We start from the raw sequence: 13613 nt of genomic DNA, 5'->3' as shown, positions 1-13613 counted from the left end.
CTAGCAATAAATCTAGTGCGTTACTTTTGAGTTTTGATTGACCAGAGCACATAAGCTTATTAATGGATCATCATAAATAAAACCCATAATTGAGAGATTATTAAGTGTGGGGTATGGTCACGTGTATCTCTCACCCCAATATACATGATTAAAAGAAGGCCCGACGCATTGTCACTTGGGTTCTCAGAGGCACTTAATTTTTTTTCCAAATCCAGATACATGTGTATTAAGAATCGTTTGTTATATTATATTGTAGAGTTCACATTCTTCTAAAGGTTAAGAATCGTTTGTTGTATTATTTTGTAGAATTCACATTTTTCTAACGATTTCGGATAGATACTTGTATGCACACAAATCTTTTTCAACCCGTAGGAGGGTACTATTGTCAAATAATTGATCCGCTTATTTTGTTTTGTTTTTGTTGTTCTGTTTTTCTCTTTTAAAAAGAAAATCAAGTGGCGCAAAGTTAAAGTTCAGATTTTGCGGGCAGTAGCAGCAGTAGAAGAAGAGTAATTGTGGCTCTATCTCAATAAATTAAATTGCCTCTCTCCTATAGCGGAGTATAAGATTTTATCTGGTGGTTATTTCGTCATTTAAGATTCACTTCGTACGTACGTGTGTGTGTGAAGGACCTGTCAGCCTTTGTATAGTACACTACAGTATTTTTCTTGTTTTGACTACTTTTCCTATTCCTGGATTTTTATCCCCCAAAATTATGCAATGCAATAGGAGAGGCCTTGCTTTATTTCTACTTCTGGAATAGGAGACGTGTTTGGCAACAGAGATATATTCAAGCCCACCCCAATATCTATTGGGCCAGGATAATTGGGCTCCTAAACTTTACTTCACCTCGTCAAATCTCAAAGGAAAATGATGGTTCAGGACGTGTTTTGACAATTAATATTCGCCAAGAACATGCTGAGAATATTTGTTAATGTTGAAAATGTCCTTGGCGGATATTAATTATCAAAATACGTCATTGGCCATCATTTTCCCAAATCTCAAACGAGGGCAATGTATGGAGGGGTGGAAATTCCGGACATGACCTGGGATATGTTTGGGTCAATCGCTTTTCACACGAACCCGAATATGACCCGATCCACCGACTTGAAATTTAAACGGGACAAATATGAGTTGGACTCGCATAACTCGATAGGAACATGAATTACCGTTTACTTTTTCGTGTCGACTTGTTAACCCAAAATGACACGGCACCATGCGTCAATGTGGCGACACCAACACATCGCAGGGGCAGAGCGAGGAATCTTTGGCAGTAGGGTCAATACTCAGGCACATACTTGATCTTCCTCATATTTGCTAATAAAAAATTGAACATGCATTACTATTTGAAAAATATTAGGAATTGACCTCTCTTAGGGAAGCAATATAAATTCCAAAAAATAATAAAAAAATCTCGATATTCATCAATTATGCATAGAAATTACTTGTAGCGTTGTCCTCACTTTTTGACTGATGATTAGTGAATTTTACCGTTAGAAAAGAGGGAAAATTTATAAATACTGTAATGAAATATCTTCATATCTTGGGAAGTTTCATTTAAATATTGGAGTCATAATAACAAAAAATTATAAACTTTTAACCAGTTTAATGAGTAAATGGATAAATGAGGTCAAGTAATCCCACTTGACCCATGGTAGCTCCGCCCATGTACACGAGTCAAGATAGTTATTACATGGTTCTACTAATAGCTAATACTCATACGATCGACCAGTTTTCGATCGGTGTAGATTATCAGGCATTATCTATACATATTTACGCATTTTAATTTTTGAAGATGTTAACTACTGTAATATTTATACATGTCATTAACGGTTCTAAAGATTGTCATTAGTGATTTTCTCAACCTGTGTCATCGCGGAAATTATTCATTGTTATTGGGGGTAGCTAGGCTCTTCCATGCAGCATCGTACATTGATATTCTGTCTTGTTCAAGTTATCTCGGCGCAAATCGTGCTGGAATTAGTAGTTGTTTGACAAGACCAAGTAATAAATTTTCATTTACTTAAGCTTGAATGAAATTATTATTCTTATAATTAGATGAGGTTTTAATGATATGACTAGCAAATTATAAATGTGTCAACATCTCTTCTCTCTCCCTATCCCTTTTAATAATCCATCACACCTTCTCTATCGATCAACTCAATACATTACACATCTAAAAGGGGACCCCCACCTGTGTCTACCATTTCTTTCTTTCCCCAACTTTCATGACCTCTCTTGAATAAAATGGCACTGAAATATTTGGAAGGAGAGAGAGATAGAGATAGAGAGAGAGAGTGTTGAAGGAGGAGGGTGGTGGCGATGACGTGGAGGGCCCGCCACTAGTGATCAAACACGTGCACATGTCCAGAGTAGTGACGTGGTGAAACTAGGCACGTAGAATTGAGGTACCAAAGCAATCAGTTTGACCACTCCTCACCGACAGCATGCCCTACCTGGCTGTGACACTGTTCCGCGGAAAAATTTACTGTGAAAGAACCTGTTTTTTTTGAAAGAAACATGTTTGTTCGGTTTGGGTTTTGATAAAGGTTTTTAAGAGTAATGAGAGGTTGTTTTCGGTAGTGAAAAATTTATAAATTTTTATTTATAGTTGAGAAGTTTTTAGATGTTTCCGGACCTTCCGGTAGTGAATAAGTTGTTGAGAAATATCAAGTTGTTTTCGGTAGTGAAAAAATTGTTGATGGATTTGTGAGTAGAGTTATTGTAGCATTTTTTTTTGTTAACATCTTTTTTGTAGTGAAAACGAGATAGTAAAATGCTGAAATTTTTTGTTAGTGGAAACGAAATTATAAATTCCTTTAAGTTTTAAGTGTTTTTTTTAGTAGAAACACCCCATGAGTGGTGACAGATAGAGAAAATGTATTAGGGACTGTTCGCAGAGTTTTGAGTTTCCCAAACAACTAAAATTTGCTAGTGCGAAGATTGATTGCGCAAATGATCATTGAAAGCAAGAGTGAAAGCCATTTTGAAAGATTACATGACTAAGGCTCCAATCTGCTAAGGTTGTTATTTTTTGAGTTCTTATTTTTGGCTTTACGAGACAAGTCATTCCTCACTATACACTAGCTTTAATTCAAAAAATAAATAATTATTTAAAAAATATGTAGTTTAATTTTAGTCAGTGGAACACACCTTAGACTATCTCGTGGCATTGATTTTTTATTTTTTTTTAAATACTATTTGAGCCCATTTCTAATTATACCTACCATGATGCCCATTTTAGCCTGCCATAAAAACACATCAGGCCCATTTTAGTTGGAAGTGATCATCAGATCGAGAAGAGTAATTGAATTGAAGACTAAAAATCAACACCACACGTGCACAAACACGCCAAACAATTATGAAGACAGATATATATACTGTAGTAATAAGCTAGCTACAGATGCATACACAAATGTGCATAATAAGTTTTCTGCTGTCCTATTTAGAATAAGTTTTCTATTGTCTTATTTAGCAAAAATAGATCATGAATTTTTGAAAACTAGTATATATGTTTTCTTATAGAAATAAATTTAGAAAAAATTGACGCACTTTTTTTTTCCAAAATCCGCCACTCACAAGAATAAAAGTGTTGTAGAAAGATATTCTGAAAAAAAAAAAAATATGACCATAATTATCAAAAAAAAGTGACTCTTAGATATTTTATCATACAAGTCGTTATCCAGTGCAATCATAATCTGAAAACACGACTGGAGATGTGTGTTTAGAAAACAATTTTCCTATAAACATTTGAATTTCAAATTATCTGAAAATAAGCCCGATTCAAATTGCAAGATTTTAAAATCATTTGAGTTTGATAGAGGAAAGGTGATTAGATAATAAGTAATTTAAATTGTGATTATGTTGGTAGGAAGGAGAGGGTGTGGGCTACACATCCTTTTTTTTGGCCTAAAAAACGGGGAGTACAAAAGAGAGATGATAATCAAAATCAATGCCAAACAAGAGAGATAACATGATAGGGTTCCTACCAAATTACTCGTATTATCATGAGAGAGAGAGAGAGAGAGAGAGAGAGAGAGAGAGAGAGAGAGAGAGAGAGAGAGAGAGAGAGAGAGAGAGAGAGAGAGAGAGAGAGTTGGGCCACTCATGGGCCTACATTTGAGTTGTTACAAAGGGCAACTCTAGAGGCCAAGCCTGTTCACAATTAAGTTAGTCTCACCAAAACCCAGCCTGTCTGCAGCTCACAAGAGAGGACAAATATGGGGAACTTTTTTTTTTTATAAAATAAATACTATACAAAACATCAAGCTGTTATCAACTTATTTACGTCTTCTAGAAATTGAAGAACAGTTCTGTTTACCTACCAAGAAAAATTGGACGGGAATGGGAATTATATCTCACAGTTTCTTATTAAAAGTCCGTCCGTTTAACAAATTGTCATGGAAATAAGTCATTTGAGACTCGTTAATTTTGAGATTAGATAGAACTATAACTAAGGTTGTGTTCCGTTCAGGGTTCTTAAAAAATACATTACAACGTACGCTCAACTAATAATTTCCCTTAGGTCAAATTTGACCCTGTTTTGAAATTCTTTCAATTTTCATAAACCCAACTAATATATCTGTGACATACGAGTGATGAGGCAATACATATATTTATACATGTATCGTTATGAAATTTCAAAAATGAGTTGCATTTTTATTTTACTGGTAATTAAACATGTGTCATTGGACTGCCAAATTTACATGTCAGTGAGGAGTAGTATATATTTTCGAACTAAGATAATAATTGTATCTGCAAAAAAATAACTAAACCTAGAAATGAAAAGAGAAATATAGGAGTCCTTTTATTGTTACAGTTGGCCATATGCCATATACTATATCACATGCACTCATTATTTTCCAATGGACTCCTCTGCATTTATTGATGGCAACAAAATACTGTATTGTCTCAGGGCTTACAGTCTCGTGTTGCTTTCATTTCGTCATAGTTTATCAATACCGCAATGCTCTTACATTCTACTAGTATATGTCTCTCTCTCTCTCTCTCTCTCTCTCTCTCTCTCTCTCTCTCTCTCTCTCTCTCTGCGTGTGTGTTTCAAAGGAGATCACAGGTTCAATAGGACCGAAAAAACTATTGCAAAGAAGTGACGGAGCCTGGAATCAACGTTAGTGGGGTTACCTTTTAAACACACTCCAACCAAAAATTTCGTAATAAGCAATGGTAGCACAATTTAAAATAACTTTTGCGCGAAAAATAATAATAAAGCTAACACATGTATTAAGAAAATTACGTTCATAAATTATCAAAACAAATCAATTGCTTAAATTGTCTCATCGGGTCAATTCTAAAAGCAATTCAATACACAATAGCCAAAATGTCACTACTAGCAATCTTGCTGCAATTGGAAAAAATATAATTTTTTCAAAATTGTGGATTCCATCGACAGAAAGAAAGAAACAAGATGATTGTCAAAATTATAAATAATTGGTAAAGGAAGTACACGTAGTCCATGGTCCTACATCCCCTCCACCACTGCCACTGGAGTGTAAGATATAATCAACTTCACGGAGGACTGGATTGTGAATGAAAACCACACATCACGCAAGTCCACATTACCAAATTTCCGATCGAGAGTAATCTTTTCAGTACCCTAACCACAGGCACAGGCCATTGTGTTCAGCACTTATCATCTAATGAATTAGTACTAGTATGAAGTACATGAATAAATACTCCGTTACGGGAACAATGCCCCAGCGCAGGCGCATTTAACGCCGACCAGTCAGTCTCGAACCATAGTTCTGTATCCATCAACAGGGTTTCCATAATGAGAGAAGGTCATGTGCAGCGATTTACCAAACACATTTAGTCTATAAATGAGAGGCATATTTTCCGAGTTTTGGAAACCCCAGATCAAGGGGTGATTGGTGGACCACAAATAGTCTACAGACATGTTTATTCACCAAGTCTCTCTCCGAGACAGGGCCCATTGCTACGCCTTCGCATACGTTATTAAACATAAATAAGCTCTGGTTGCTTTTATTTTAGGCAAACATTGGCATTTGCAGTGTTGAGAGTCAATTTCATGACACCACAGTTGAATTCCCATTACCGGTACCAAAAGTTAATCATATGCAATGTGATACAACACAATTGGTTCCATAATCAAATGCTAAGTTACTAGCAATCAACAGGGAACATGACAAATTTGTCCATATAATCACTTGACTTAGGAAAAGGAAAAAGAAAAGGATAAAGTGGAGACAAGCATATCGCTCAACATAAATTACTAGTATAACAAAAGAGCAAAATTGACATAAATTACGGGTAACTTGCATATAGTTCAGCAGAATTCCTATCTGGAATAAGTCAAGAACAAGAGATGATCAATGATAACCAAAATTGTGTTGCAGTAAATTATTTTACCTTTAAGGTACAATGAATCTGATATTTTATAAGTAAACGGGTTTCTCAAATCAGCTTCAGTAGGAACACTAGGCTACACCTTCTCATCAAGCTCGCTGGATTCTGATAATCCGTTTTGGTTTTGGGGTTTGGGGTGTGGCGAAGAAATGGTCCGAGTCTCTGTTCCTCCGGGCTTAGAAGAGGCGTTCCCATACCATATCATTCCCAAAATCGCAATTACCATGCCCAGAACTACGTGTAGGTTAAGACCTTCTTTCCCAAAGAAAATGAAACCTAAGGTCAGGATAAGAATAGTCTTCATATGGCCAAGCACTTGGAAGGTCAAGGCTGAGAATCTGCCGATGCAAATGAATTGGCTGAGATTGGTCCCTATCGCGATCGTGCATGATAAGATAATGAAGTACTGCACAGTTTAGAATGACATGTCAACAAAACACTCAACAGACAAGCAATATGTGGACATATGCAAGCAAATGAATACACATGCACCATCCAAGGCTATGCTTGGACCATGATTTATGGAGGGAGACGAAACGATAGGGAAACCCAAAGATACACACAGCTTCTTCACTTACGTTCTCTTATTTTTAATTTTTTTTGGATAAGCACTTCCTTCCATAAAAGCTCAAAACACATTACAACCTCTTAGGGGCATTCGTTCTCTTATTTTGTTATTGAACTTTCCGACAAGAAATCCTTGCAAACAACCTGAAGGGATTGAGAAAGATTCATATTGTGGCATATTCCCGTAGTGGGCCAACCAATACGAGAATTGGATGGGTGGGGCCCATCGCTATGGTGAATGGGTCTTAGCGGGGCCCAGTCATTGGAATGGATGGGAAAGGCCTAGGGAACGAGCCCAATCCATGGTAGCGGGCTGGGCCGATGATGGGCTGGGCCGGACTGGATTAGCGGGCTCGTCTTCAATTGTAAAGACGCAATGAACAAAACCTTTCCAGGGCTTCTTATAACGCTTGGGCAGGCTAAGTTATTTAAGAGGGATGAGTTTAGATCCCACCAAAGGCCCTATATGACAAAGAAGGGCCCTTAGAATGACATGGATTCGTATGCAAACAAATAGTCTGCCTTGACAGTCTCAAACCTGATTTAGAAGGCAAAAACTAAAAAGAACAGACAGCACAAATGACACATTTTACAGACATCATTTATCATGACATTATCCAATACTGCGTATACTGTACCATACCAATATCTGTCCGGCAAGAATTAAAATTGGGAAGTCTATTAGGCATGACATCCAACAATATGAATAACAAGAAAGAAAGGGTAATGGAATGAAGCCTGTTGTATTTCACTATATTTGGTCCTCCATGTGCCAACTCAAACTTCCCATGGTATGCACATAAGTAGAGACAGTGTGCCTCATTATGTAAATGCCACTTTATAGAATCCCAATATACTCACCACAGATGTTGTACTATATGGATATGCGCCAACTGTTTTATTTGTCAAGCAATAGTCCACAAAGGGCCCTAATAACAGAAGAGAAGCAGCTTGCACTGGTGCGGTATGCCCTAATAGGTTGAAAGATCCTAGTGCATATTTCTTTTGAAGGAAATGTACATACTGCAAACAGAACAAGAAACAAAGCAGCCGGATTAGACATGACAGCCAACAGATGTAGAGCAGGATGATTATCTGGAACGTAACAAACAAACATTATAGAGAGGAGCAATAGCAATATTCTTTTCGGAAAATCACACAATTCTCGATTTATGATAATTCCCATTTGGAATGAACAAAAGGAAAAAGTGAAGCAACAAAAGGTACTAAAAACAATTATCAGTACTTGGACAGGAAATGCAGTTTCTGCTTACCCAATAATGCATGTAAACAAATCTAAACTAGCCAAGGACGCCTAAACAAGAACCCTCCCAAAGCCAAAACAGGTTTGTAACCCCAAAACTAGCCTGATAATATTAAAAGGCTGGATCCCTTCCACCCTGATAGGACCATGACATGACATGTTACCCAATAGTATTTCATGTCCTAATCTGAGATCAAAGGTTGAGTGGAAGTTAACTTACATACTGTTGAAGAGCAGTGGCCCAAACTGCCACAAAGGCAGCTATAAAGCCCTTGGCATTTACACTCATATCCGTAACAGTACAGATGGCAACTCCCAAGAGAACTAACAATATGCTGAGCTTGGTGTCCCTTGAGTATCTTTTTTTTCCCAAGAAAACTTCCAGAAAACAGGATACAGGGATCATACTCAGCTTTGCAATCTGAGGGATATATCCAAAGAAACAACATATAGTAACGGTTGACATTCTAAGATACCAAAAGGATGCAAGTCCAGTAATTCTTTGCAACTGACCTGATAGAATCCCACTGAGTTCCACATCAAGCTCACATTCATCCCAACTATAGAAAAGTTTGCGAATATAACAAATTTTAAAATCTCAGATGCTGGTAGATGAGAAGACTGGATATGTCCCATCCATCTAAGTACAACAGTCATCAAGGTGGTTGTGGCAAAATGAAGACCAGTTAACGTTGTAGCTGGAGGACAACAAAGGGAATGCATCAGGACACATGAAGTACTGCAATAGTTAATCTGTGAGGATAAGGAGTCAAGTCATATTCAACAGCAAAGAGACCGATGAGTGGGAAAAAAAAGAAACAGATTCCATTCAATAAACTCTTATTGCAATCCTAAGTTACATGAACCTGGCAAACTCATAACTATTCGATTTAAACCGAAACCCAAACTAAAGAAATGAAATGGCGAGAGTTTAATCTTCTTTTTCCTTTCCCCCTATATAACTAAAAAAAAAGACGTACGTCTGGATGGCATAAAAGTGGCGAATGTAACCTCACAAGAAGGCATAGGACAGAATAAGAAGTTACTGGAAAAAAAAAGGAAGACAGGTAGATCTCAGGGATTACCAAATCTAAATCCATAAGTGGCCATTAAGGCCTTATTGACAAGAATAATTCCAACAGATGTGACGATATTGAATGCCCATGCCGCTGCATCAAGAGTCGCTTTCGAGTCAGCCTTGCTAGCAGGAGGCATTATCATCTAAGTATTGACCAAGGAAATATTGTACTTCAATGTTGAAGGCCAAAAGTTTTCTCTGCATCAAATAACGAAATTAGTGATATAATCAATCTTATAATGAGATTAATATCCCTTTCATGCAAGAAATAGAAAGAACAAATGACCTTGTGTGGATAGAAAAACTCTTTAAACAATAACCCAAAGAATCTCAGCAAGAAAAAAAAAATAGCTTAAGCATAATTAACAATAAAGAAAATAACAAAATCATGTAGTCATTCTTTTAAGTCTATGGAGCATGCCAGTCCACCTCCTATGTATGATTAACCACATTCTCCGATATAAACTATCGTCCACAAAAATCTCACAGTTTTGGCCTGCCGCAAGTTAGGCTAAGGAAAGTACGCCTGTAGTCGTAAGCTCTTTCTGGCATATCTAATTGGGTGTTAATAATCTGCAGTAAAAGGATTCTCTAAATTTCAAGGCTAAAATTTATCCTAGTAACCATGTCTCTGTATCTTCTGGTTTCATGTTGAAACTTAACATGTCTTCATATTAACAAACAAACAAATTTCAAGGGTCAACCACTTCCCGTTTCAGTTGGATCACTAGCATGGCAATAACATATTTAGCATTGTGATGTAAGGCTAACCATGCTTCGCTCTAACAATAGTGAACAGTTTACCGTTAACATTGAAAACAAAAAAACTGATTGAAAGATAACTCATCTAAATATATTGGTCATCCAGCACTAACCCCACCCCCCCTACCTAATTTCCTATAAGGTATATTTTCCAAATTTAATGGAGAATTAAAGGGGCTTATTCCATGCCTGAAGGATATATGTGGTGGTTGTTAGATAGCTTGATATAAAATGTTGGGCACATGTCCTAACAACTTAAGCTTTTGGGACAACTGGCTACTAACATGGTATCAGAACTCAGGTTGCAACAGATCTTGGGTTCAAGTCTCTCTATCTCCATTTGTCCCCTATATGCATTCTGCTTCCCCCCTTCATATTCTATTTCTCTCTCTATATGAAAATTTGCATCTCCACATGCAAGACGGGGTTGCATGTGAGGGAGTGTGTTAGATAACTTGATATAAATTGTTGGGCTCATTTCCTAACAGCTTAAGCTTTTGGGACAACTGGCAATGGGTTGTTCTCGCTTCAGATTAAATACAATGTATATATATAATTTTAATATATTTATGTAAAACTACAAAATTTCAAGTGGAGAAATAAAACATATTCTACCACTTTGATAGTAGTTTCTAATAACAAACTAACGTGATTAACAAAATATGAACTAGTATCTTAAAAGTCGAACCTTATCAAAAGAAAAAATACACTAATATTTTTGTACCGGCCGAGATTCCGGTGCCCCCGGTATTGGCCGGAACATGCATGTATTTTGGCCGGTATAGATCACCAAGGTACATGTATCGTTTTGTTGCTGGTACAGTACGGGATTCTGGGACTGGCAGTCGAGGCTTGGGACTTAGGGGCTCACTCCCTCAAGTTCAAAACCTCTTAGGTGATATCAACTCCTTTGGGGTCAATCCATATGGGGCAAAGCCCTAGCTTTAATTCGGCTCCTGCTAGTGGACGGTGAGATTGGTCCCTAGGATTAGTTGAGATGTGCGTAAGTTGGCTCGAAGTAGACATCCAACTACTTGTTTGCCCGAGTAATTCAGATGTCAATCAAGCTGTAAGATACGCGAGCCAAAACTCGTTTTGTTCCACTAACTCACTTGATATTCGTAAGGCAATCAGCATAATATTCTAATCTCATTTCCAGTTATACTCCAATTAAGTCACTGAAAAGTGAAAAAGCCAAAAATAAAAAAATAAAAAATACAGTACCAATGCAACTGAAAATCCAATTAAGTCACTACATATGAAGAACAATATCATATGCCCCAAACATCTCATACCAAAGCAAAACATTATTTAACAAAATTAACTCATTATTCTGAAATCTAGAAAACGAGAAGTGGAAAAAGCAATCGAAGCTTACGGTAATCGCGAACAGAGAGAGTTGAAGACGGATTCCGGTCAAATGCAGAGAAAGATGAAGAAGAGATATACTGTAAGAAGTAGAAGCAGATTCAGAAAATTGAGGAGAGTTAGATGAGGAACGTGGGGAGGGCTTGCTTTCCGCCATTAAAGAGAGACGTGGAATCAAAAGGAGGGAAAAATGAGCTTTGCGTGTATTTGCTGATTTTTTTTTTCCCATTTGAAGCATTCGGCGTTCTGTTCCTTATTTATGTATATGTACAAGGAGAAAGTGCAATTACTACTTTCTAGCAACACACAACTTTAAATGTATATTGTGTTTGGAATCGTCGGATGCATATAGACCCATATGCATTTAACGGTTTCGAACACCGTTGTTGTGTTTTAAAATTGTACTTATGTTACATGTAGCATTGATTTTCTCGGGTAACATTAATGTCTCTCCGAAACTTATGATATTCTACTCGAATTTTCTTTGGAAAAACAGCTGCACTACCTCCGTTCCTAATAGTCAGTCCAACTTATGTATTCCAATTTCCTACTAATTGTTTGTTAGTCCCTCCTAAAGAATTCCAATATTTTAAAAGTACATATAACGATCACAGTAACATCATATCTCAAGGTGTCATTTTCAAAATTACCACTTGCTTTTAACTCATTTACAAATACCATCTATATAATACTCCTATGTACTATGTAGTATCGATTTTTGAATTCTCTATATTCTGGACCATTGGATTTGTACATATTTTTTCTATAGCTAAGATTTACGGGTAATAAAACTAGAAATATACTTGGAAAGAATGAATATTTGAAAGAAGGATGAAAGAAAAACTAAAAATAACGTTTCCTAATCTTATTCTGATTCCTTATTTTTGAATTTTCCTTACTTTCCTAATAGTTATCAGTAAAAAACAATTATCGTAATCTAGGGCTGTCTCTCTCTCTCCCTCACACGTTAATTTCAAAACGGATTCCAATTTTGAATCCAAAACTGTTTTCTCTCTCACACATACATATGTTTAGCGTGTGCGCTCTCTCTCTCTCTCTCTCTCTCTCTCTCTTTCTCTCTCTCTCTCTCTCTCTCTCTCTCTCTCTCTATATATATATATATATATATATATATATATATATATATATATATATATATATATATATATATGGGCCTTGTCATTTTTTAAAATGTATTCAGATTGCTAAATGTTTAGTTGGTTGAGTGATTGAGAGGAAAAAACTAATTAATTATGTATTTGGTTATTTGATTCATTGCAATATGATGGTGGCATCAAATGTATTGATTTTGTTGCATCTTGATTTTAAGTCATTTCATTTTCACCTTCATCGGGTTTAAAGTTGAAAGCCAACGAAAATATACATGTGTCTGTTCTTTTGCATTGGAGTTAATTTTTTTTTTAACAAAAGGGTGTAGGGCCCATTCATACTTAACAAAAGACAAGTTGCTGCAATGGATGATTAATTTGATCCAATGGTTTAGGCTCATTCTCCTCCTTTCAGTAAAGTGCTCTCATTTTTTGCACATATTGCTCAATTGCTGTATGGGTTTATTTACTCCTAACAATTGTACATTAATGTCTTTGTGATTTTTCAAAAAAAAAGAAAGAGTGAAGAATACCAAAACTTTTCAAAGTGCTAATTTGAAGAATACATATATAGGGGAGCGTTCCGGAGACACAAAAAAAGACACTCCAGCTCAACCATTGAAGCCAATGGCTGAGATTAGAAGTTCACAAAGAATTACTCCTAACCGCAAAAAATTACTCTTGGCTGCAAAGAATTACTCTTGGCCAAAAATTACTTTTGGCCGCATCGAATTTCACTTGGCCGCGAAGAATTACTCTTGGCCACTATGAATTGCACTTGCCCACAAGAAATTGCACTTAGCCATATCGAATGCACTTGGGCGCATCAAATTGTACTTCTCCACTACGAATTGCACTTGGCCGCAAAGAATTACTCTTGGCCACTATGAGTTGTACATAGCCGCATTGAATTGCACTTAGCCGCTATGAATTGCAATTGGCCACATTGAATTGTACCTGGCCGCATTGAATTACTTTATGGTCTCGCAATTCTTTGCGGGCAACTGTAATTCTGTGCGGCCAAGTGCAGTTCGATGCGACCAAGAGCAATTATTCGTGACAGATTCTCTTTCTTTTTAAC

The 13613-nt window shown here is 36.6% G+C and overlaps 1 protein-coding gene across 2 annotated transcripts; it reads right to left on the bottom strand.

Annotated features, from left to right (window-relative positions):
- Positions 1-6237: 6237 nt before the first annotated feature.
- Positions 6238-11675, bottom strand: LOC131298149 (UDP-rhamnose/UDP-galactose transporter 5-like). 2 transcript variants are annotated; one of them, XM_058323467.1, is made up of 6 exons: positions 11434-11675; positions 9301-9491; positions 8729-8913; positions 8436-8636; positions 7813-7974; positions 6238-6790 (listed from the first exon to the last, which is right to left on the bottom strand). In XM_058323467.1, exons 2-6 carry the CDS (start codon positions 9434-9436, stop codon positions 6461-6463), a joined length of 1014 nt encoding a protein of 337 aa, XP_058179450.1. In that variant the 5' UTR covers positions 9437-9491; positions 11434-11675; the 3' UTR covers positions 6238-6460. The 2 variants fall into 2 exon arrangements, with proteins under 2 accessions (XP_058179450.1, XP_058179451.1); XM_058323468.1 differs by lacking the exon at positions 8436-8636.
- Between the last annotated feature and the right edge of the window lie 1938 nt (positions 11676-13613).

Source organism: Rhododendron vialii, chromosome 8a (assembly GCF_030253575.1).
Source record: "Rhododendron vialii isolate Sample 1 chromosome 8a, ASM3025357v1".
Taxonomy (NCBI): Eukaryota; Viridiplantae; Streptophyta; class Magnoliopsida; order Ericales; family Ericaceae; genus Rhododendron; species Rhododendron vialii.
The sequence above is the reverse complement of the archived record's forward strand: the minus strand, read 5'-3'. Positions and strand labels throughout refer to the sequence as shown.

Coding starts and splice junctions, on each gene's coding strand:
- LOC131298149 (XM_058323467.1), bottom strand. CDS start 9,436: ATGATAATGCCTCCTGCTAGCAAGGCTGACTCGAAAGCGACTCTTGAT. Junction 8,914..9,300: donor CACTTATGGATTTAGATTTG/GTAATCCCTGAG, acceptor GTTGTCCTCCAG/CTACAACGTTAACTGGTCTT. Junction 8,637..8,728: donor ACTCAGTGGGATTCTATCAG/GTCAGTTGCAAA, acceptor TATATCCCTCAG/ATTGCAAAGCTGAGTATGAT.